Consider the following 25,113-nt stretch of genomic DNA (forward strand, 5'->3'; position numbering starts at 1 on the left):
ATTCAAATTGAGAGCTAACAAAATCATGTAACACCCAACAAATTGGCTAAATAGGTACGCATTTGGTCAAGATACAATGGAATCATATTGGATCTCAGTGTTTCTCACTTGGTATAATGTTAGGACTGTGCTCACCATTAGAGGTGAAGTCTTATACAATGCTATATAATCAATACAGATGCATACGCACAGTTTGCATGCGTTCGTCATAGTATATTGAGCCCAGAAACTGGAAATCCATGCTATTTGACAAAGCCCTATTGTTTGCTAAAGAATGGACTAGTATAGTTTAATCAGATTAGTCTTAAGATATTATAAAGGATTAATTCCTTGTTTAAAGAATCATATAAAAACGAATTTGATTCAAATCACAGAGCACAAATATCAATTTGACCAAAATTAAAATTTAAGGATCATTGAACATTGATTAAGAGTTCAAGGACTAAATTCTGGTAGCATCTCTTCTTTTATTAATGCTAGAAATATACGAAATCAAGTTGTAAAAGAGGTTGCGTATCTGTATTGAATATTTAAAAATGATTCACTCGTTAAAGGAGCTAATTAAAGTTTGTCGTTTTTGCTAGAAATCATTGTATCATTTGTTGTTCAATTTTGTAAAGTGATGCTTATGTCGATCTCAGAGTGGGTCCTTTTCTTCTGGGGAGGGACAAAAATAAACCTCGCTGTGAAGGCAATGACTACTTAGGCCCTATTTGGTAATATTTCAAACAGTGCTTGATTATATTCTTTTGTTCCACAAAACAAAAAATGAATAGAAATTAGTTCGGTGAATTTTTGTTATCGGGAACAAAAATATTTTTTTTTTTTGTTCCCGAGAATAGATTTAGAACAAAATCAAAAATTAAAAAAAATAACTTCTTATTCTCAGAATAATTTCAAGAATCAAGCTCAACTTAGTCTTTTTTCTCTTTTCTTTTCTTCTTTTTTCCTTCTCTCTTCATCGTCCTCCCCGTCGGTAACTGGCCATTGCTGCGCTAGGCGAGGTCTGTGACCTCGCTAGAGCTTTGCCGTGCCAAGGCGAGGTCTGACCAGCCTCGCCCTCGCTTGGCCACCAGTGAGGCTTGACCTCGCCCAAGCAACGCAAGTTCAGTCTCACCGGTGGATGAGTGAGGCTCTCCTCATTGGATCTAGCGAGGCCAAGGCTCGCAATGTTGGTCGCCGGCCACAAAGAAGGAAAAAGATAAAAGATAAAAGAGAAAAATAAGAAAAATATAATAAAAGTATAAAAAAAATTAAGAGTCTCACCAAACGCATTTCTATTCAAAGAATAAAAAATTTAGATAGTTACTAAACACCTTCAAATACTAATAAACTCATTTAGGAAACATAATCAAGAAAAACTATTTTTGATAAAAAAAAAATTGTTATCTGGAGTAGAATGATTACCAAACACACATTTATTACCCCTATTATACAAATGCCACTCACATACCGTCTAAGCAAAATCATACATTGAAAACACCAAATTGCCCCTTCTTGCAAATTCATTTTAGCAATTTTCTTAGGGTTGGCTGGTTTTTATTATTTTTAGTTGGTTTTTGAGTATTTTGGGCGGTCGACATTATACTTGTGTATTGTCCCATATAACTAATAAGAAGTTTATAATCTATATTGTTAAGTTTCTATTAATCACTGGCATGTATGGAATAATATTTACTTTTTTGCTTTTTACTTAATTTAAATTTTACAGTTCATGCACTTTTAACTTTTTCTTTTTAAATCCAAGACTTTCTAAATTTTCATAGTACTCAAATGTTAGCTCAAAGACTCACATTTTATTTTTTTCCTAATTTCCCGAAATTTTATTGATATTTTAAGTTTTGACTGGAAAAGTAAAGAGTGCCTTTGAGCTTTATTTAAATCCAAACAAACGTGCACATTTTTAAAACTAAGTCGGTAAATGTTCAAGCAAATTTATAAATTACAGTTTACCTTTTTGCGACATGCTCATAACTCATAAGTTCACGTGAGTGCAGTAAGGATAATACGTTGGTGATTTCGATTTATACTAATGAGTTATGAATCAACTCATATATTTAGTATAAAAGGTCCATAGATACTTTTGTCAAACTGATAATTGCACATAGATGAATTAGTAGATACCATTCAAATAACTTTATTAACTATCCAAAAGTATGGTAAATTCCATTAATATGATGATTATCTTTGCAAGTGTACATTTAGATTGCTGGTAAGTTCTTCATCAATGCCAAATATTATTAAGATGGTAATTTACTCCTTTCAAATTTTTAGGTTGTGTTTTTCACCATTAAAGTTGATTTAATAGAGGGTGATTCATTAAAATCTAATGGATATTACGCACAATCGGAAGAAAATCTCGTCTGGCCCGGGACAACGCTTTTGATAATGCGGGTCCAATCCAAATCCAATCGTTCTGACCGCATTGGGTTTACGGACCTGGGTCTAGGTGAAAATTCTGCTAATACTAGTTGCACCCATGATACAGTTGCAAAAGATAAAGCCCTGTGGTTGATGGAGTAAAGCAATCTGATCCAACCAAAAAAATAAAGAAGCAGCTAAAAGTCGATTGTAAGTAATGTATATATATTATCCAGCTAACTCATGTACAGGTCAATGCAAATACTTATAGTATAATATATATATATATATATATATATATATATCTATATTGAATCGGGATGAATCAAACTTGGGAACAAGCATGGTTTTTTAAAGAAGATGTCACAATAATCCTGATTACCGAGCTGAGAATGGTCCCAATGCATTCTTAGCTGCAATTACTTCGTTGACCAACATTTTCCACTTGGAGTCATCTTTCTTGCTTTGGTGCTGAATCTTCACTCTACATTGCCTGGCAAAAGCAAAAGAGACACATAAATGTATAGCCATCAATTTCCCAACTACAAATCAGTTCAAAGAAGGTGCAGCTCTTCAACTCTACACCCCATAAGATGACTCAGCCCCGACATGCATCTCGCATAATCACTTAATTTTAAATCATTGAAGAATCATTAGGGAGGAAAAGCACTCTCGCCTTCAAAATTTTGACTCATCAACCAGTTTCTTTGAATCGGCGTTGGACTTTGTGAAAAGAATTTCACCGTATAGAAGCCTTGCCATAAAAACTCTTAACAATTCTCGATGCAATGGCAAGCGTGTAGTCCCTTGACCTAGCATTAGGACAAAGCATACAACTCTGTCACAAAGCAAAAAACACTCACATGTCAATTCTGAACAGAGTACCGGTTTATTACCAGCAGATGTGGAAGTTCACAACTTGTCACCATCCATCAATTTGAATTAGTGACATGTTTAGTCCCATGTCCGTGTGAGACTTTACTTGGCAGGAGCTCTTATTTCTCAAGACTTATTTCTCAACATCACTGTACTTGGCATCGTCTAATCTTTGGTTCATCTCATCGTGCAGTGAGACTTTTTCACAAGCAGTAAATAATTGGACTTCGCAATGCTGATACACGTTTGGTGGGTTAGACATCCCTTAAGTTCCTAACTAGACTGATGTCCCCGAGTTCCTCTTTTGCTTGGCAATGTTGTCCTCCTTTTTGAGTGTCGATTTCAGTCCCCCACTAATTATCATTCAACCTGCGAGTAAGTACTGCCGTTCACTTCAGTCACTGGAGAAGTGTATTCAGGATGAAGTCTGACAACTCTCAGCATCCGTACATTCAAGGACATGCCATGCCTCTTCTTCCATGGATGGGATTTCCGAATCCTCAATCCATCACTCAAGGCCTCAGGACGTACAGTCAATGTAAAGTAGAATTCATTTGACACCCGTTAGAATGGTATCAAAATTTGCTAAAAGAAAATGTAACACGCATGGGCCACTAATACCTCGCTTGACCAGAGCTCAGGTTGCATCACATCGGCCACAACTTGGACATTTATCAGCGGTTCATCTGGATTGTTAAGCTCCGTATACAGGACACAGCATTTGAGGCAGAGAAAATTGCCAACATCCGCCTTCATCCCAAAAATAATATCCTTCATATTACGATGTTCCACTTAACAGATCCATAATTTCACACATATACATAAAACTGCAAGAGTGAAGGCTCAAGTACGACAATTCGTGCTTATTGAAGACTGACACCAGACATATCATGTAATCATTGCCACAGATCTACACTCAGCAGCTAAGGCTGCTTTCGCTAAAAATTATTTCTATTCCCTGGAACAAAAGTTTCTATTTTTTTTTGTTTCTGAAAACAAAAAAAGGAACAGAAAACGCGTTTGTTTGCGTTTTTTCCAAAATTATTTTTTTGTTCCCAAAACACATCTCGAATGAAACAAGAAACAAAAAAAAAAAGTTATTTCTTGTTTCTGAACACATTTTAAGAACATTTTTTCTCTCTTTTTTTCTTCTTATTTTCTTCTTCTTTTTTCATTCTTTTTCTTTGGCTGGTCGCTGGCCTCGGCCATGGCCGGCGATCGGCCATCGAGGGCCGACCTCGCCGGAGCGCCGGCCCCCTAGTGAGGCTCGACCTCGCGTGGCCGGGCGAGGCCGCCGGCCCTCGTCGGCCGATCACTGCGACCGGCCAAAAGAAGAAAAATAAAAAATAAAAAATAAAAATAAAGGAAAAATAAATAAGAAAAATAAGAAAGAAAATAGAAAAAATAAAATAAAAATATTAAAAAAAATAAAAGAAATAAAAAAATTATACAAATTTACCAAACGTGTTTCTATTCTTTTTATATTTCCAGAACAGTTTACCAAACGTGTTTTTTTGTTCAAAAGTTGTTCCTTGAAACAGAAATATTTTTTTCTATTTCATTCCCATAAACAATTTTTAAACAGAAATGTTACCAAACGCACCCTAAGTCATGCAACAGCAGTAGCTAGACATACATCATGCGCTGGATGAGTACTTACAGTCTCAAAAATTTAACTTGGTCAACTTCAAAGAACCAGGGTGCCGCACCAGCAAAGGCATATGTGGTTGAAAAGGCCAATTAAAAAGCCCTTCGCACTAAAATCCTCCAAATATCCTCCCGTGAATATTCATTTGCTGTGAATGGCATATTAATGAGTTCTCAAAACAAGCGTCCCTTATCGAATGCTATCTCTGTCTGCCGAGCTGGCATATCACGAAGACACAACCTTCGGCAAATAAAGCTTGAGCCTGGACAAGTCCTCTACCATAGTATCTCTGTTATGTTCTTCTCTCTTTCTTTTTTCTCATTTTATCTTGCCAAAGAAATTTTTATCTCTTTATCTCTGGGGAGATGGCCTTAATTGAGATGATTTCCCAGTTCTAGTATCACAAGCCACAAATGTGAAATAGGCGGTTAGTGCAACTGAATCTGAGGAATCCTGGATTTCTGCAGGAAATTACCAGTATAAGTTAAACAGCAGAATGGATCAGTAATGAGACTATATCAGGGAAAGGACAACTTTGTGAAGATCTGGCATCTGAGTATTGTGCTTGAACAAGTCAAAAACCTTGACAAATTGCCAATATTTCTTGGCAAGAGGATGTTGATTAGCAAGCTTCTCCATAGTTTGGATGGGTTTGATTTATTTATTTTTATTTTTGGTAATAAGAGAATGGTGAATGGCTAGCAAATTAGCAAACTCCTCCATAGTTTTTATGAGTAGAGTAAAGAAAAAAATGCAAGAGTAAATATGGTTTGCAAAGAATAAACACAAATTTAAGGCATGGCCATCAAAGTGACACCATCCTTCAGGATCAGGAGTAACGTGGCTCCTGCAACTGCTTAGTGGCAGCATATGGAAACGTGTATTCTCGCCCTATAAGCCAATGAAGCAATCATCAACTTGAGGGGAGGAAGTAGCATGCTATCATCGATCGGAAGTACTGCTTCATATAATACCTTCTATGGACTGAGTTACTCTCAGTTGGTACGCCATTGATGAGCACCTGCGCTGCCATCGTCGATGAAGAAGCAGTGCTGGTCCAAAATCAAAAGGCAGAATACAATGGGGATGTTCTGTCATGCACAATTCTAATGATGACTTCCCACACTACATGAACAATGGCTAATGACTAGAGAACTCAGGCATTCTGATTGCAGAACTTGATATGGACAAAGATTGATGAGAATTTAGATATGCACATACACGAATGATAGAGACAAAGTACTTCTTACAGCAAAGCAGCAGCATGTTGTTCAATATATTCTCTATTTACCAGATGATCATTTCTAGATTATTCAAATGAGGACTTGACATTCAAACTACAAATAGCAGAGTACTAGAACTGATTACCCACAGACTAAGCACCAGCATCTGTCAATTGCGTTGACACAAGCAATAGGCAGGGACAAAAACGCTCGGAATTCGGTTAAAACCACATTTCAACCATCGAACCATCATTCGAACCGAGAAACTTAAGCTGGAGAAACATCGCAGAAAACAAATGGCAACACGTTCAGAACCAGAAACAAAAGTATCACCATCCAATAGTTGTTCAAAGCTCAGTTTAATTTACCTTATAGCAGCATATAGTCCCGGCGAGAGCATTGACATCTTCCGCCAGCTTCCCCATCCTGATCTCATTCGAAGGATTCCTATACTGATCTTCGAGCACATAATCACTAGAAAAAATGCCAAAAACGCTCGCCCTGCTTCTAGACGGACTCCTCGGAACCAATTCGCTCTCCGGCGAAGCAGCACTCTCGGTCGCACCGGCATCGCCGACCTCCCCGATTATCTCAGATCTCGCTTCCCATGAGGCGTTGGTGACGGGCAAGAGAAGTACGTATCGGGCCACGAGCTTGATCGGCTTCCGAATCGACGAGCCGGCGTCAATGGGCAGAGCGGCGGCGGAGGCTGCTGGAATCGCGCTCGCCTGTTGAAGCAGATGCTCCGTCGTCCATCGCGGTGGAGGATCAGGGCGATGGGAGTCCCGTGGCACGAATGTACGGAGGCAACGATTTGACAAACGAGTATAAATTATTAATTTAAGAAATATTTTTGATAAACCATATAACTTATGGTAAAAAAATCATTAAATGTCATAAATTCTGATGTTTTAGTCATATCTTTTCTGTGCATCAGCACTTCAAATCGGGACTACGGGCAGATGGGGCTTAGCTATGCACAGTAGCATGGTGGGAGTTACGTAGTAACCTTCGATAGATACATTCCGAGCAGAGGATTCATACGGCTCCACGATCGTGGAAAAGTGAACATATTCCAAATTTAAGAGCTGATTTGTGATTCTTTCATATAACCCCGCATCTCGTGGGATCGATCTGTGGATTGCTTGGCGAGGACATCCCAAAAATAATATCCTTCATATTATGATCTTCCACCTAACAGATCCATACTTTTCACACATATACATAAAACGCAAGAGTGAAGGCTCAAGTACGACAATCCGTGCTTATAAAAGACCGACACTGCACATATCATGTAATCATTGCTACAGATCCACACTCAGCAGCTAAGGGCGCGTTTGGTTGTGTTTTTTTAAAATTGTTCGAGGAACAGAAATAGAAAAAGTATTTCTGTTCCGGGAACAATTTTTGAACAAAAATACGCGTTTGGTAAACTTGTTCCGGGAATAAAAATAAACAGAAACATGTTTGGTAAATTTGGATAATTTTTTTATTTCTTTTATTTTTTCTATTTTTTCTTATTTTTCCTTTTTTTTTTTTTCTTTTTCATTTTTTTTTCTTCTTTTGGCCGGTCGCTGGCCAAGGCCTTGGCAAGCGACCCGGCCCGGCGAGGGCCGAGCTCGCCCGGCGGCGGGCGGCGCGGCTCGCCGGCCACCGCCAGGCGAGGCCGAGGCTCGCGGCCGGCCGGCGAGCTCGGCCTCGCCGGCCAGGCGAGCTCGAGGCCGGATCTGGGCGAGATCGAGCTCGCCCGGCTACGGCGAGCGTCGGCCTCGCCGGGGCCGGCGAGCCTCGCCGTGGCTGGGCGAGGCCGCCAGCCCTCGTCGGGCCGATCGCCGGCCGTGGCCGAGGCCGGCGACCGGCCTCGGCCATGAAAGAAGAACAAGAAAATAAAAGAAAAAAAGAAAAAAAGTGTTTCCGATTTGTGTTCCGAGAAACAAGAAACACAAAATTTGTGTTTCTTGTTTGTTTCTTTTTTGTTCCTGGAACAAAAGAACAAAAAGGAACAAACGCACACAAACGCGTTTGTTCCTTTTGTTCCTCAGAACAAAAAACAGAAAACTGTTTAAAAACAAAAAAAAAAAACGCAAACAAACGGGGCCTAAGTCATGCAACAGCAGCAGCTAGATGTAGAAATACCTCATGCGCTGGATGAGTACTTACAGGTCTCAAGAATTCAACATGGTCAACTTCAAAGAACCAGATTGACAAACCAGCAAAGGCATTCACATTAAAATCCTCCAACTACCCTCCCATGAATATTCCTTTGCTGTGAATGGCATATTAATGAGTTCTCAAAACAAGTGTCGCTTCTCGGAATGATATCACTGTCTGCCAGTGTAGGCATATCACAGAAGACACGAACTTCAGCAAACAAAGCTTGGAGCCTGGACAAGTTATCCCCCTTAGTATCTATGCTACATTCTTCTCTCCTTTTTCCTCATTTTATTCCTTCTTTTCTGCCTCTTGCCAAAGTAATTTTTCTCTTTTTATCTCAGGGGAGATGGGCTTAATTGGAGCTGATTTCCCAGGTCTAGAATCATGAGCCACGAATGTGAAATTGGCAGTAAGTGCAACTGAATATGAGGAATCCTGGATTTCTGCCAGAAAATACCAGTATAAGGTAAACAGAAGAGTGGATCAGTAATGAGACTATATCATGGAAAGGAGAACTTTATGAAGATCTGCCACCTGAGTATTGTGCTTGAACATGTCGAAAACCTCGACAAACTGCCAATATTTCCTGGCAAGAGGATGTTGATTAGCAAGCTTCTCCATAGTTTGGATGGGTTTGATTTATTTATTTTTATTTTTGGTAATAAGAGAATGGTGAATGGCTAGCAAATTAGCAAACTTCTCCATAGTTTTTATGAGTAGAGTAAAGTAAACACGCAAGAGTCAATATGGTTTGAAAAGAATAAACACACATTTAAGGCATGGAGATCAAAGTGACACCATACTTCAGGATCAAGAGTAACGTGACTCCTGCAACTACGGTGTGCATGGTCCGGGCGGGCAATTCCCGACCTAGAACCGGAACCGCCCGCTAAGTACCGGTTCCGAAAATTGGAACCGGGATCCACCCGTTGTCGCATGGATCCACCGGAACCGGACCGCCGGTCCGGTCCGGTTCCCGGGTGGATCCATGGAACCGATCTTGACGCGGGGGACGCTGGTTCTTCGGGATCTGCAGAAGGGTCGCTTGGGCGAGAGGCAGCGGTGAAGCTGGGTCGCGGGTCGCTAAACTGGATCGCGGGTCGCAGGGAGGCTGAACAGCGACGGCGTCAGGGCTGAGATTAGCTCAGATCTGTAGTCGTCGAGCGAGATCAGCGCGGCTGAAGCAGGACGCCGAGCGTTGGTCGCGGATGGGTCTCGTGGGTTGCTGGAGTCGCGCCACCGGCGTGAGGAAATGAGCGGCGGTTGCGGTGCTGCACGTTGGGGGAAGGCGGATCTAGCGGGGAGGCTGAACGGCGACGGCGTCAGGGCTGAGATGAGCTCAGATCTGTAGTCGTCGAGCGAGATCAACGCGGCTGAAGCAAGGGACGCTGAGCGTTGGTTGCGGATGGGTCTCGTGGGTTGCTGGAGTCGCGGCCACCGGTGTGAAGAAACGAGCGGCGGTTGTGGTGCTGCACGTCGGGGGAAGGCGGATCTCGCAGACGACGATGGCGAAGGTGCGGAGCTCGCAGTCGATGGGCGCGGGTATGAGATTGGAGCGGCGCCGCGGGAGGGTGGCGACGACGGGCTCACAGCGGCTTTGTGGCTCGTGTGGTGAGGCGAACGCACAGTCACCGAGGAATCGAAATAGCGAGAGGAACCGAGGAAGAGAGAGAGAGAGAGAGAGCAGCCGCATAAGAGAAGTGGAAGAGACAGAGAGACCTAGGTTTGTTTTAGTAATTTTTTTTAATATTAAAAGGGAACCGGTCCGGTTCGGGTGGGCGGGCGGGTGGATCCGCCCATGGAACCGGAACCGGACCGGTTCCCACCGGTTCCCAAAACTGGAACCGGGAACCGGACCGTTCCCTCAAGAACCGCCCGGTTCCGGGCGGTTCCGGTCCGGTTCCGGGCGGTCCGGGCGGTCCGGGCGGATCCTGGGTATTTTGCACACCCCTACCTGCAACTGTTTAGTGGCAGCAGGTGGAAATGTACGTTCTCGTCCTATAAGCCAATTAAGCAGTCATCAACTTGAGGGGAGAAAGTAGCACACTATCATCAATTGGAAGTACTGTTTCATATGATACCTTCTGTGGACTGAGTTACTTCCAGGTGGATCTCCATTGACGAGCACCCAGCCCATGTAACAGCTCGCACTATTTGCAAGTCAATGTCAATATGGATTGGCCTCGTGAGAAACATTCTGCGTAGGGAAGCAGCAACTAATAATAGAGGCCTTGTGTTGCTATTGTCGATGGAGCAATGCTAGTCCCAAAGCAAACGGCTGAATACAATGGGGATGTTCTGTTACACACGATTCAAATAATGAATTCCCACACTATATGAACTACGGCTAATGACTAGAGAACTTAGGCATTAACCTTCTGGTTGCAGAACTCGACATGGACAAAGATTGATGAGAATTTAGATATGCACATATACGAATGACTGAGACAAAGTACTTCTTACAGCAAAGCAGCATCATGTTGTTACAATAGGTTCTCTAATTACCAGATGACCAATTCTAGATTATTCAAACAAGGACTTGACATTCAAACGACGAATATCAGAATACTAGAACTGATCACCCACCGACTAAGCACCGGCAACTGTCAGTTTTATGTCAGGAATTTATTGAAGCACCATTTGACTGTATTACCTAACTCTAGCAGTGTCAATGACATCATATGCAATTCATCTTCTGCAGGAAAAGCCCATAGGAACTCTCTTTCTTACAATGACACAGTATGCAGGGACAAAAACGATCAAAATTCGGTTAAAACCACATTTGAACCATTGAACGATCATTCAAACCGAGAAATTTAAGCTGGAGAAGCATCGCAGAAAACCAATGGCACCACATTCAGAACCAGAAACAAAAGTATTACCATCCGATACTTGTTCAAAGGTCGGTTTAATTTACCTAAAAGCAGCATATAGCCCCAGCGAGAGCATCGACATCTTCCACCAGCTTCCCCATCCTGATCTCCTTCCAAGGATTCCTACACTGATCTCCGAGCACATAATCACCTAGAAAACTTGTAGAAAACGCTCGCCCTCCTCCTAGACGGACTCCTCGGAGCCAATTCGCTCTCCGGCGACGCAGCGCTCTCGGCCGCACCGGCATCGCCGACTTCCTCGAATGTCTCGGATCTCGCTTCCCACGAGGCGTTGGTGACGGGCGAGAGAAGTACGTAACGGGCCACAAGCTGATCGGCTTCCGAACCGACGATCCAGCGTCGATGGGCGGAGCGGCGGTGGAGGCCACCGGAATCGCGCTCGCCATTAAAGCAGATGCTCGGTCAACCGTCGCAGTGGAGCATCGGGGCGATGCGAGTCCCCTGGCTCGAAAGGAGGAGGCTTTGAGAGGAGACGGCGGACTACCCAACCAATGTACGGAGGCTGGCTCATGGCCAACGCGTGAATCGAAGAGGTTCCTCCAGTACGAGCCGTCGAACTTCTTGAGGGCGTCCATGTCGTGCCGGACGCCGAGCAGGCCGCCCGAGCGGCTGCGGTAGACGATCTCGTCGAGCGAGTAGGACTCGGAGGCGGTGAAGTCGCAGCCGAAGGGGACGTACTTGGCGGAGAGCCTCGTCCCTGATGTTGTGGATCGTCGCCGTCGCCGTCGCCGGGGAGGGGATGGCTGGTCGGGGCAGGGTCGTAGGTGGAGGCGCAGGACACGGCGAGGGTTTGGGTTCAGAGAGGAGGGAGAGTAGTACATCAGCATGGAGGGCGCCGACGCCATTGCTTCTGCCCCTGAGAAGAGGAAGAGCGGGAGCGGCGGCGGCGCGGCGGTGCAGGATTGGAGGAATTTTCTGTATTTTTGTTTTTTTCCTATACTTTTATTATTTTTTGGATTTATCATTTTCGGAAAATTGGATGATGAAACTCGCGGGGATAATCTGGAAAATACCCAGTTCATTCGCATTTTGAGGCGTCGCCTCTTTCGTATCAAGCAGCAAAGAGACACGTGTTTTATGAGCGTACAAAATGAAAAATGAGCGAGAAAAAAAATGGCGATATTCCTGAATTTGCATCCCGTCTATCAGAAAATTACTTTTTTTTTTTGTAAAATTTACAATATATACTATCATTTTAACTTAAGAAGCACAACATATTAAATTTTCTTCCTTTTTTAAAAATATTATTATAAGTACGAAGGATATATTTACTATAAATAAGAGTAGACATAGGCAAAGACTTACAATGAAGAATGAAAATCCACCGATTCTCCGCATTAGTTATAAAAATACATAAATTAGTAAATTTTATTCAGACAAACATTTGTAGAAATGCCGTCAGGGATAAATAAGATAATTGATTTTAATGAAATATCTAAGCAGAGAATTCGGTAGTGACCACACTCACATCGTGATCATCGTTATCATGTATGTCGTCAGTCTTCAACACGCCTCTCTTCCATGTCTTCGCGGTAGAAGCCCCATTCAGGTCTGGAGAAGCAACCGAGATGAGCCATCAACAACCAAACAAAGGAAATGAGCTCTCCACCTTTGCTCAGCACCTGCACATGTGTCTCTCCCTTAATATTAACTGCTGCATATTGCAACATCCCAAGCCACGTGTTGCTCATTTTCTCCCACTTGCTTTCACCATCACCTTCCATATCTCGGGCCATTGAAAGCCCAAAGCGGAGCGGGGATTTCAAAGCGTCGCCAAACAGTACGGTCGTTGCTTGAGGGGACATTCCATTTTGCACTTGATTGTTCAATTTTTCACATATTCCGTTTAGATCCTTGGTCTCATCATCGATGAGGTTCCGCAGCTCGTGCAACGCCTTCACCCATGTCATTTGGGCAGTGCGCACCATCGCCATGTTGGACATCAAATTAGGCTGATTAAATAAAAGATATAACATATAATCAGAAAGGATCTTGCTAAATTCCTTTCGATCAACTAGGTCTCGATCAAGTGTGGCTGTGGAGCTCATAGATTGTTTATCTTTGTTGTACCATATTTCAGTAACAACATGATACACTATGATATTGATGTGGATAGTAGCCTTGCTATATATTTTTTGTATTGCCAATCCCTGTGAAGGTGACTCACTAGAATCCCGTTTTACATTATTAAAGATAAAGACCCATAGCTTCTTCATAAAGAGATTTTTGGACACATACTTCGCATTTGCAATCATTGATCTTTTACCACGGCATTTGGCTATTGTCTCACTAGCTTGAAGAAAACAAGAAATGATCTTGTCGACCATTCGAAGTGGAAAATTGCATATATTTTTGAAAATGACGATGCCCCAGAACTGATTGCATTTACGTATCTTTCTCGGACTCTCCTTCAATGCCTCGGAAAATAAGTTGCAAGCAGGGATGGATTCTGACCACCTTCGAAATATTAATGGTGCATATAAGACCTTGTAAGTGACATCGGGGTTAGTTTCGACTTCACATGTGGCGTATCGAGGCTTCCTCAGGTAATCCGTGGCAGCTACTTACTTGTAGAGAAATGAATCAAGTTTAGATGACCCAGTGGTGCTGTACTTGATTTTGGCAACAGTCCAATCGGAGAAAATGAGCATGAATAGAGCAATCCCATCAATAATTATCCCTCCAAAAAGAAGGATATAAGTAATTTTCACATCGAGTTCGGGGAGTCGATGCTTCTTCAAGCAATTGAACAGGCCCAAAGCCACCACAATGCTAGTGAAGGCTATGATGCGGAAAATGTAGCTCCATTTGTGACGTATTGTCAATGCTTTTGTGTGGAGCTCCTCGTAAATGAAATTGAGCTCGACCGATATGACCCTCAATGCATCCACTGCATAAACTTTGTCAAAATAATCCATGCTCATTTCCCGTTGTTGTTTTATGTAGATGAGATCTGCAATGAAGATCTTGAAGATTTGAAAGAATGAGTAAGCATGATTCACCACAATGCTCTCGACAAGCTTTGCTCCTTCTTCATTAGAACTTCCATATCCATCCAAATGAACAGAGACTTCCTCGAGCAATTGTGATGAGTTTGCAGCCATTCTTAGCTTGTAGTCTCTTAGCTTGTCGTCTGAGAGCATCAATTCCCTGAGCTTTGGGAAGCTCGAGAGATAAAGTGCTAGTGTCCTCTCCATAATTTTTATAAACCCTGCAAGAAACGCTAGGATCGTTGGGATCACTAGCAACTTGTCATTAGGAAATATCCGCACAAAGACGTAGATGGCAGCACCAACTTGGAAGATGAGATTGAGCAAGTGCCGTTGCCAAAGTGAATTGTCCTCAAGAGAGAAGGCAGTGATGGTGTCTGGACCGCCAAGATGTAGTAAGAGAAATGAGGCCCAAAATGCCTGAATTGCTCTATCTACTTCTGCTACATGGGCACTTGAATTGCCTTGGTTGTGAGAGATGAGCTCGACCACAAATGCAGCTACGGAGTCAGCCATCAAATAGGCCAACCATAAAAGGAAGATGATGGGACGGCTCGCTGTTTTCTTTCTAAGGGGTGCAAATAGAATGAGAGTAACTTGAAGCGAGAGGCTCAATACGACAAAGCCTCGGATATTCCATTTGTTCCACAAATCCAAGATGAAGCTAGATGCCATGTTTTTGCGTAGCTTGAATTTTGTCTCTTCTCTCTGATATAATTTCGATTACGACAAAACTACCTTTGGAGTTTACATGCATCAAGAAAATAATGCATGACAAACTTTATAAGGAAGCCTTGAAGTAGAAATTGACAAGCAAGGTAAATGGTTGGGAGGTGGCTTGGGTGATGTTGGGGAGGGTCAATGCTTTGGGACTTTGAGACGTGGGAGGATGAAGAAGCACATGCAGAGCAATGGCCTTGCTATGCCTCCAATTCCCGGAAGGATCACAAGAATTTATATATCTGGCCTTGTACTATTGTTTTCCTTTTTCCTCCGTCAAATTAGATAATATTACCAAGCTACCATCATCATAAAAAACAAAGATATCTGCATATCATTTTTTGTTGACTGAAGCTTGAGTTTTAAAACATGTATGCAGGTGGACTTTTTTTTTTTTTTGGTCTAGGCAGGTGGACATTTAAAGTAGTCTTAAACTCCGTCGTGTATTTAAAAAAAAAAAAGGTATATTTTTGGGACAACTTAATTTATTTTTAGCCCCTATTTTTAGCCCCGACAAATCAAATACTAAGCATCTCAATCCTTCCTTAAAAAAAGTTCATCTTGACATTTAAAACTCATCTCGAGAAGGTCTACCTTAAGTAGGTTAATTTTGAGCCCACATATACCCTTCCTCCTAATACCACTATTCTAATTAAGACACGAGCCAAAGCATAAATGTTTGAAAGCCAAAGCTTTAGAAAGACCTAAGTGAGAGGCTTAATATGATGAAGTCTTAAATGTTCCATTTATTCCACATATCCAAATTGAGTGCCATGTTTTTGCTTAGTTTGAATATTATCGCTCCTCTTTAACATAATATTGGTTAGAACAATTTATATTGGAAGAATAGTAGGGAATTCTACACAGAAACAATGAGATACCATCAAAAAAAGTTATATGACACAAATACCTTGTGTCAGGTTGATAATTTATCTTTATATTGGCTCTGTCTCAATTCTACTTACACATCTATCTATAATTATTCAAGTTCTGAACTATGAAATTATAGTATCCACGAATGACTTAAAATATTTGGTGATCTCACATTTAACGAAACATTTATTGATGAGTAAGATACTATCAAAAAAGTTATATGAGTGTGCTTTTATAGGATAAGGAGATCAACCCAGTCGAAGAACACCATAGTTTCACAAAATATCAAATGAGCGTTTAACACAATTATGTAATACTTAAGTACATGGGAGAAAATATCTAGTGGCTGCTGAGGTGGTACGTGTTTTTTGGTCAAATCCAATGACAAATTGACACATGTCCGCTGATGTGGAATAAAAGTAAAAAAAAAAAAAATCTGCATCTGTCCACCCATGGAAGCTTCCCCTCCGTCGTGCTCTCCGTCTTCCTCCATCCTCGCTCGCGGCCGGCTCTGTCATCCCTTGCAGTTGGCTCGTGGTCGGCTCCGTTGACGGCCGAGCCACTCCTCCATCGTCACGATGGCTAGCAGTGGTTTTCCATCCAGATCTGGACTGGATCGTGCCTGTAGATCCGGTCTCGTCCATGGCGAAGGAAGAGGTGGAGATCTCGAACGCCATGGACAGGGCCCAAAAATCAAGGGAAAAAAACAGAGGAAGCCATCTTCTTGCAGTAGTCCCTTCCAGTTGGCTCGTGATCGGCCATGGCGACGGGCGAGGTTGAGATATCCAAGGCATGTACGGATCTAAAGTATCGAGATCTATCGTCCCTTGCAGTCGGCTTGTGGTCGGCCATTGATGAACAATAGAGCCGACGCCTGAACGCGTTCGACCATGGATGAACAATGACGATGACAGCCATGGACGAGCGACGATTTCGGCCATGGACGGCCAGATCTCGAGAACGACGAGATGGAGAAAACCGAGGGAACCGACCATGCTCGCTTGGATGCAGCGGCGATCTGCTTCATCACACCACCGGCGACTCCGCTAGTCTCCAGAAGAGGAAGAGGAGAGAGAGCCGAGGAGTGAAATTTTAAAATTTTTTTATTTAAATTCCATGTCAGCTGACACGGATTGATGGACGTGTCAATATTTTAGTGGAATGAGTGAAAATGTATGCTACATATGACGCTGATACGGTGGCAATAAACCACTAAAGATTTTCTCAATAGATAGACATTTGAACAAGATACGACGTAGTCATATGTGGCTGAAGAATGAGTATTGTTTGATCACACTACTATATTTTGAAGTATTAATTCCTCGGTTTATAGAACCTTATAAAAAAAAATTGATTGCACAAGCATCAATTTGACCAAAATTAAAGTTCACTGATGAAATTGAACATCTATTAAAAATTTAAAGACTAAATTTTTGTTTTGTCTCTTCTTTTTATACAATACTAGTTGATGAAATCGAGTAGTAAACAATGTGATATATCTTTATTGAATCTTTAAATATGACTCACTTGTTCAAATAGTTAAGGAAAGTTTGTTGCATCATCTCTTTTATAAATCGGTTTATCATTTTCTCTTCACTTTTGTAAAGGGGTGCTCATGTTGATTTTAGACTGGGTCCTTTTATTATGGGGAAAATACCTAAAATGTATCTTATTGTTGACCCGGTGACTAATTACACGCTCTATTCGTACAAATACCATTCACATACCTTTAAGCAAAATCCTAAATTACAAAGATCAAATTGCCTCTTCTAACATACACATTTAAACATCTTAGTTAGGCTTTGGGTGGTTTGGTTTTTGTTTTGTTTCGAGTTCTTTTGGGTTAATGTGAGAATTTAGGATTTTGAAGAAAATAACATTTTTATATATAATTGATGTAAGTGTGTAAAGTGGCCTCCAAAGATAGAACTCGAGTATGTATTTGATATTTTCAAAAGGGGAGATTTATAAGTGATAATTAGGACATGTTTTGCGAGTCATTTCTTTTTCTTCTTTTGAATTTTTTTTGCCAAAGTTTGTGAGTCAAGTTTGGTTGACATTTGCATTAACCTGATGCAAATAAGCTTAGTCAATATCAATCATTGAATTACGTGGGTCCCATACAGGGTCCACATAATTCAATGAACGGGATGCTTTGATCTCGTCATCTACTGTTTGATTTCATCATTATTTCTCCTAGAGAAAGATAACAAGCTTCGAATTTTGAATTTTGTCTCTAGCACGGATGGACTTGGCAGTCAAAACTTCCCACCACCAAATGGAAAACTAGTAGAATAGTTAGCGGTCACTTTTCTCATTGAGTGAGTAAGCCTTTATCTTGAGGATGTTACCGTGGTTGCATTTGGCCCGCTCATTGTCTTCTCTATCACTGTCTCTATTTTCAAATTTATTTCATCCACATGTGAATATCTTTTGCATGAGCATTTACTTTGAACCCTTCTCCATATTTGACATCATTTCCCTGCAAAACTCGAAAGAATTATTAAAAAAAGTCATTAACCTATTGCATAGACTCCAATTTAATTTCAAACTTTTCAATTTGATCAATTTAGTCCTAAATTTTTGATAATTTATGTGACACGATCAACGCTAATATTGACAATTTTTGTGAATTTTTTATATTTCTTTTCATTTCTTTTCTTTTGTATTTTTTTTCCACTATGGCCGTTGAGAGCCATTAGGGCCTCGCAATGGCCAGTGACCTTCACCGATCACTAGGGGAGGGCTACCTAGCCCGTGACCGCAATGGCCTCATCAAGTGATTGGTGAGGGTTGCAAGTCATCACCGAGGCTCCGATGACCCTCACTAATCATGTTGGAAAAAGAAAAAGAAAAAAAAAAGGTTTTATAAAAAATCAGAACTTTTTTAAAAATTGCATAAATTGTCAACATTAACGCTAGTCGTACCACGCCCATGTCAATGATTTCAGGCGAAAAATTGGCCAAAAAGACTAACAAATCATTAAAAAGTTTAGGATTAAATTGACCAAATTCAAAAATTTAGAACTAAATTGACATCCGTATAATAGGTTTATAACTTTTTTTGTACTTATCTCTTATGTGTTTGCTTTTCTATATGTGCTTGTCTACATCACTCATACATATTTGACTCATTTAATCACGCCATACCTTTAAAAACCCAACATGACACTTTTATAAATGAGTCACACAACATGATACATTTAGGGAATAAACCCTTACAAAAATATGTTCAAATGAGTAATAGAGTGCCTAAGTGTATCTATCTAGATCGCATTGACCCAGGTAATATGTTAATTCAATTAACTAATCATGTTTTGGCCTGTCCTAGACAGATTGCAAAGGTCAATTAGCAAAGAACACAACTTTTTCTTTGTGTAGAAAAAGTTATTCCGTTTAAACTCAATTTGAATAAACTTACAATCATGTGTCTTTTTCAGGTCATGTTAATGAGGGTCTAATTCTCTAAAAACCCCCAACTTTAGATGCAATTCCAAATTTTCCGTTAAGTTTTTTTTGTCTAAAAAATTCACCAAATTTTACTCTGGTCCTACATCTATCCACATGTCCAAAAATTGCAAATAGTTTCTTCAAAATTATGAATATTGAGGCCAATTAGAGATTCATTATCAAAACTTGCGTCTTCATAAATATTCTCTCCCTCGTATGAACCTCCTAATATTGATAATATTGAAGAAACAAATGACAATTTTTGGATAAAGGGTTGACAAGGGTAGATTTGGACTAAAGTGAAAGTTGATAATTTTTTTAAGACGAAAGAATATTTGGTTTGAATTGAGATTATAATGGTTTTTTTATGATGAAATTAGGCTTGTTAATCAGTGGTGCAAAAATTGGCCATCTGACAAAGCGATGCTACAATTCTTAGCTTGATTCTTTTTCTTCAACTTGGACCCACTTCATATTCTTTTTCTTTATTCCTTTTTTCCTTTAACTTAGATTTTTTTTTTTTTTTTTTGCTTTTTTCCTTTAACTTAGACCCATTTATATTCTTTCTTTTCCCCATTTCACGCAATGCTCTTAACTTTTTACGAGATTACGTGATTCAGAGTCATCTTTTCCTTTAGAAAAATTTTGACAGGAATTTGTGAGTCACGTTGGTGTCTTCTAGTTGATGCACAACTATTGGCTCTTTATTGCAAAATAAACTTGTTGAATAATTAAATTAATAAATTATACGATTGTACCTTAAAATCATTAACCATTTTCCTTGCAAAATTTGGAAAAAGTTGGTGTTTTGAGGTTTGGAAAAGGATAGAAAATTGTATCAGACGTTCTAGTATGTTTTCCCAGATTTCATGTGTTTAACATTAATAATTCTTAAAATGCGAGACAGCCATAAGAAAATAAACATGCGAAAATATTAAGGAATGTCATTTTCTTCCTTAAATCTATATTTGAGATCATACTAAATGAAGAAAGAAAGGATGAAGTAAATTCTCTATATCTGTTAAAAGCAGAGATTTCAATATTTCCTTTTCCTTTGTTTTTCTTGTCGTTTTTGTGTTTTTATGGAATTATTTCTAAAAACCACTATTAGTAGTTAGGGTTACGTGGATGAAAATTCTGTTTATAGTAATTGAACGAAAAAAAAAGGTCTATCCAAAGTGAGCAGTAAGTGTAGAAATGGTTTGTGTGCAATTTGTCTTTGCAATTCAAGTGAATAACTACACGTATGAAACTTACTTGAAAGATTTTCTTCCTTGGACATTAATTTTATGAGATTAGTGTTCATATCAGCGGATTTCATTAATGTTAATTAATGAAATGATGACATTGAACGTTTAGCTCAAGTGACTAGTCGAACCGATTGTTTTGCAAACCTTGAGTGATTTAACGGGATTGCAACAAAATGTAACATATACATGTTGCGATAACTCTTTATTTGTTTGTCAAGAAACTTTATCTATTCAAAAATCTAGGAAGGTAAAAGAATTATTAACCATCCATTCCTCAAATATAATGGAGTCAAGATAGATCTAACTTGAGTTGGTTGAGTCACTAGTGTGTAAAATTAAATTTTTGCAAATGCATCATGTGTCCCCAAAAGTGGAAGACGCCATTAGGTTAATAATTGTGAAACCTTACCATTATTATATACTTGGCAAGATAATGACAATGTCCTTTCACTCAATTATGACCTTGATTCAACCAATGACAAAATTCCATAAGAAAGTTTAACTTAGCCAAAGAAATGGAAAAAACAAAAACTCGCCCTTTAATGTGGATGATTGATATGAGCCAAAGACATAATGGAGTTACTATAAGTAGGACGCTCCAAGAAGGCATCTCCCACCAAAAGCAAGTGGCGACAAGTTTTTCACAAATCTCAGGGATCTCTCTTTATCTTTTTTTCTAATTATAGATTATCGATTACTTTGATCTGAAGTGGTCCCTTACTTTCTCTCCTTTTTTATTATACAAGATTAACTACCATAAAATTAAAATTTATAGAAATATAAAATTAATCTATTAAGATTGCATGAGCTTAATAAGCTTTGTCCATATAGCGAGCAAACTATTATTTTCTTCTCTTTCATCACCCTTTTGCCTTTTGTCCATGTAGGGCAAAATCTTCTTATTCTTCTTTTTCCTTACCTTTTTCCCTTTTTATATAACGAGTAAACTGATTGTTTATTTACAGGTATCCCATGCATTAAATGACAGAAGAAAAGTATCATATGCATTGGTGATGCTTCTTGCTTTTGTCAGGTTCATGTTTTATCATCAAATCGTTCATGGTGGCGACAGGTTTTCTACAAATTTCATGGATTTCTCTTTATCTTTCTTTTTATTTTTGGATTATTGATTGCCTTGAACTGAAGTGATTCCATTACTCTCTCTCTCTCTCTCTCTCTCTTTATCAAATAAGATTAACTGTCATAAAATTAAAATTTATAGAAATATAAAATTTGTCCATTAAGATTGCATGAGCTCAATAAGCTTTGTCCATATAATAGGCAAACTATTCTTTTCTTCTCTTTCATCACCCCTTTGCCTTTTGTCCATGTAGGGCAAAATATTATTCTTCTTCTTTTTTTCTTAACATTTTCCCTCTCTATCTGCAAATCTATCATTTAAAATGATTGAACATTTTGAGTAAAGATTTTGCTTATTTACAGGTATCCCATACATTAAATGACGGAAGAAAAATGTCATATGCATTAATGATGCTTCTTGCTTTTGTCAAGTTCATGTTTTATTGTCAAATCATTCCTAGTGGCAACGGATTTTCCACAAATCTCAAGGATCTCTCTCTTTTTTTTTTTTTTTTTTCTGGATTATTGATTACTTTGAGCTAAAGCAATTCCCTTACTTCTTTACTTTTCTATTAGACAAGATTAACTGTCATAAATTAAAATTTATAGAAATATAAAATCTGTCCATTAAGATTGCATGACCTCAATAAGCTTTGTCCATATAATGGGCAAACTATTATTTTCTTCTCTTTCATCACCCTTTTACATTTTGTCCATATAGGGCACAATATTCTTCTTCTTCTTTTATTCTCACCTTTTCCCTCTTTATATGCAAATTTATCATTTAAAAGGATTGAAAATTTCCAGTAAAGATTTTTGCCTATTTACAAGTATCCAATGCATTAAATGGCAAAAGAAAAGTATTATATGCGTGGATGATGCTTCTTGCTTTGTGCCAAGTTCATATTATAGAGTGTCGGACACCCTCCGAAGTGCCAAAACTTGGCACGGGGACACTTAAGTGCAAAAGTTAGGAAAGTGACACTTAAGTGCCAAAATCGAAGCAAAATGAATCATTGAAGTGCCCATCTGGCCAATATGTTGACGTAGCAATTTTCCAGCGATGTAAGTGCAAAATGACGTCGTTTTACACACTGATGTGGCTAAAAAATGCAAAAAAGACATCGTTTTATCCCCGACGTGGTGAAGAATTAATATAAAAATTAATTTAATTTAATTTAAAAACTAGATTTATTTAAAAAATTTAAAAATACAAATACAAATACTTAAAAGAATAAAAAAAGAGGGGGCGAGGGAGGCGGCCGGTGGCGAGGGCCCCCGTCAGCCGCCCTTCCCGGCGGCGCGTGAGGGCTCAACCCTCAACCATTTCCCTCCCCCTCCCTTTTTTATTTAAAATTTTTATTTTTATTTTTAAATATTTTAAATAAATTTAGTTTTAAATTTAATTAAATTAATGTTTATATAAAATTTTATCACATCAGCACTAAAACGACGTCATTTTGGCATTGTCTAGTCATGTCAGCATCCAAAACGATGTCGTTTTGCACTTATTTCACTGGAAAATCACTACATTAGCATTTTGGCTGAATTGGCACTTAAGTAATCCATTTTGTTCTGATTTTGACACTTAAGTGTCACTTTCCTAACTTTTGGCACTTAAGTGTCCCTCCCGTCCAAGTTTTGGCACTTGAGTGTACTTCTCCCTCATATTATATCATCAAATCATTCCTAGAGTCAACAAGTTTTCCACAAATCTTAGGGATCTCCCTTTATCTTTCTTTCTATTTCTGGATTATTGATTGCTTTGACCTAAAGTGGTTCTCTTACTCTCTTATTTTCTATTGGACAATATTAACTATCATATAATTAAAATGTATAGAAATACAAAATTTGTCCATTAAGATTGCATGGGCTCAATAAGCTTTGTCCAATAACGAGCAAACTATTCTTTTCATCTCTTTCATCACCCGTTTGCCTTTTGTCCATGTAGGGAAAAATATTCTTCTTCTTCTTTTTTCTCACCTTTTTCCCTCTTTATATGCAGATCTATCATTTAAAAGGATTGAAAATTTTGGGTAAAGATTATTGCTTGTTTACAGGTATCCAATGCATTAAATGACAAAAGAAGAGTATTAGATGTGTGAATGATGCTTCTTGCTTTGTACCAAGTTCATATTTATAGCCAAATCATTCCTAGAGGCACAAATTTTCCACAAATCTGAGGGATCTCTCGTTATCTTTCTTTCTATTTTTGGATTATTGATTGCTTTGACCTTAAGTGGTTCCCTTACTTTCTCTTCTTTTTATTAGACAAGATTGAATGTCATAAAATTAAAATTTATAGAAATATAAAATTTGTATGTTAAGATTGCATGAGCTCAATAAGCTTTGTCCATATAACAAGCAAACTATTCTTTTCTTCTCTTCCATCACTCTTATGCCTTTTGTCCCTGTAGGGCAAAATATTCTTCTTCTCCTCTTTTTCTCACCTTTTTCTCTCTTTATATAGAGATCTATCATTTGAAATGATTGAAAATTTCAGGTAAAGATTATTACTTATTTACAAGTATCACATGCATTAAATGGCAAAAGAAAAATATCATATATGTTGACGATGCTTCTTGCTTTGTGTCAAGTTCATGTTTTATCGTCAATTATTCTTATCTCCATTTTATGTGCACATCCATCTATAATTACCTGTGTTTCAAACTATCAAATTTTAATAGGTAGCGTAGTGAAATGTTTGGTGATATCACGTCTAACAAGACAGTTGATATTATTGATAAACAAGATACAATCTAATTAGTCAAATGAGTGTGTTTGTGAAGGATAAGTAGGTTTTTTTCATTTTCATTTTTTTTTCTAAAAACATGTAAACCTAAGTTTTCATGCGAGGAGAACTCATATGACAAAAATTAAACAAAGTGATATGTCAAACAAATTACGATAATATAATCGCAAGCAATACAGTAAGTAGAACTCGAGTCATAAATATAAAAACACCTTGCCTTTAAGCCACAGATAGGTCTCCCTAAACTAATTTATATACGCAATCAACCTAGTTTAAGACAAGTAAATTTTCTAAGTGAGGGGATAACGTTGCTGGATTAAACAAAATGAAATTCAATTAATAATAAATCAAACTTAGCACTAAAAACACCATTTTTTACCGAATGCCTCTCCAATTTTTCTGTCCTTATTTATTTATTTATTTTTATTTTTCCTTGTCATCCATGATAAACATGATTTAAACTCTAGCTATACTATATGCATGATAAGATATAATAAACTAGATACAAGGCTAGAAATTTAACTACGATATAATGCAAATATGTGATTATGACGTAGAGACGATGTAGTCATATAAAAGGAATGTTCCGAGATATGTTGAGATCCTTAGTGAGGCCGAATGGAAGCTCTAGGTTCGTTGCCAGCCCCTTAGGTGGTATAGGCAGCAAGTTTGGACCTCTATTCACCCACTAGGTGGCCCCAAACCAACCTGAAACACATCGAATGAACACTCAAGAGCCATGAACATGCCATACAAGCCACAGTTCAGCAAGCTCAGGTATGAACCGAGAACTTCCTATAGTGAACTGAGCCCAAAAGATTTCTAAGAAACATGCTAACTTG

General features: G+C 39.0%; 4 protein-coding genes and 1 pseudogene across 5 annotated transcripts in view; all 5 read right to left on the minus strand.

Annotated features, from left to right (window-relative positions):
* Window positions 1-3,699, minus strand: part of LOC120292788 — a 21,215-nt gene extending 17,516 nt beyond the window's left edge. The window contains exons 1-4 of the mRNA XM_039311217.1: window positions 3,607-3,699; window positions 3,105-3,199; window positions 2,744-2,854; window positions 2,440-2,529 (exon numbers count right to left, since the gene is read on the minus strand). Of these exons, the coding sequence (XP_039167151.1) occupies window positions 2,440-2,529; window positions 2,744-2,854; window positions 3,105-3,199; window positions 3,607-3,699 (389 nt within the window). The remainder of the gene's footprint in view (window positions 1-2,439; window positions 2,530-2,743; window positions 2,855-3,104; window positions 3,200-3,606) is intronic.
* Window positions 1-25,113, minus strand: part of LOC104428073 — a 104,901-nt pseudogene that overhangs the window by 70,005 nt on the left and 9,783 nt on the right.
* LOC120292791 lies at window positions 3,648-8,883 on the minus strand. The gene is made up of 3 exons (XM_039311221.1): window positions 8,797-8,883; window positions 6,477-6,836; window positions 3,648-3,987 (listed from the first exon to the last, which is right to left on the minus strand). The coding sequence occupies exons 1-3, from the start codon at window positions 8,881-8,883 to the stop codon at window positions 3,823-3,825; spliced, it is 612 nt and encodes a 203-aa protein (XP_039167155.1). The 3' UTR covers window positions 3,648-3,822.
* On the minus strand, window positions 7,264-12,537 carry LOC104428071. 2 transcript variants are annotated; one of them, XM_039302147.1, is made up of 3 exons: window positions 10,344-12,537; window positions 8,269-8,705; window positions 7,264-7,302 (listed from the first exon to the last, which is right to left on the minus strand). In XM_039302147.1, exon 1 carries the CDS (start codon window positions 12,182-12,184, stop codon window positions 11,180-11,182), a length of 1,005 nt encoding a protein of 334 aa, XP_039158081.1. In that variant the 5' UTR covers window positions 12,185-12,537; the 3' UTR covers window positions 7,264-7,302; window positions 8,269-8,705; window positions 10,344-11,179. The 2 variants fall into 2 exon arrangements, with proteins under 2 accessions (XP_039158081.1, XP_039158079.1); XM_039302145.1 differs by lacking the exon at window positions 7,264-7,302 and having other exon boundaries at window positions 8,213-8,705.
* Window positions 13,721-14,821, minus strand: LOC108956430. The gene has a single exon (XM_018865967.2). The coding sequence runs from the start codon at window positions 14,819-14,821 to the stop codon at window positions 13,721-13,723; it is 1,101 nt and encodes a 366-aa protein (XP_018721512.2).

Source organism: Eucalyptus grandis, chromosome 1 (assembly GCF_016545825.1).
Source record: "Eucalyptus grandis isolate ANBG69807.140 chromosome 1, ASM1654582v1, whole genome shotgun sequence".
NCBI lineage: Eukaryota > Viridiplantae > Streptophyta > Magnoliopsida > Myrtales > Myrtaceae > Eucalyptus > Eucalyptus grandis.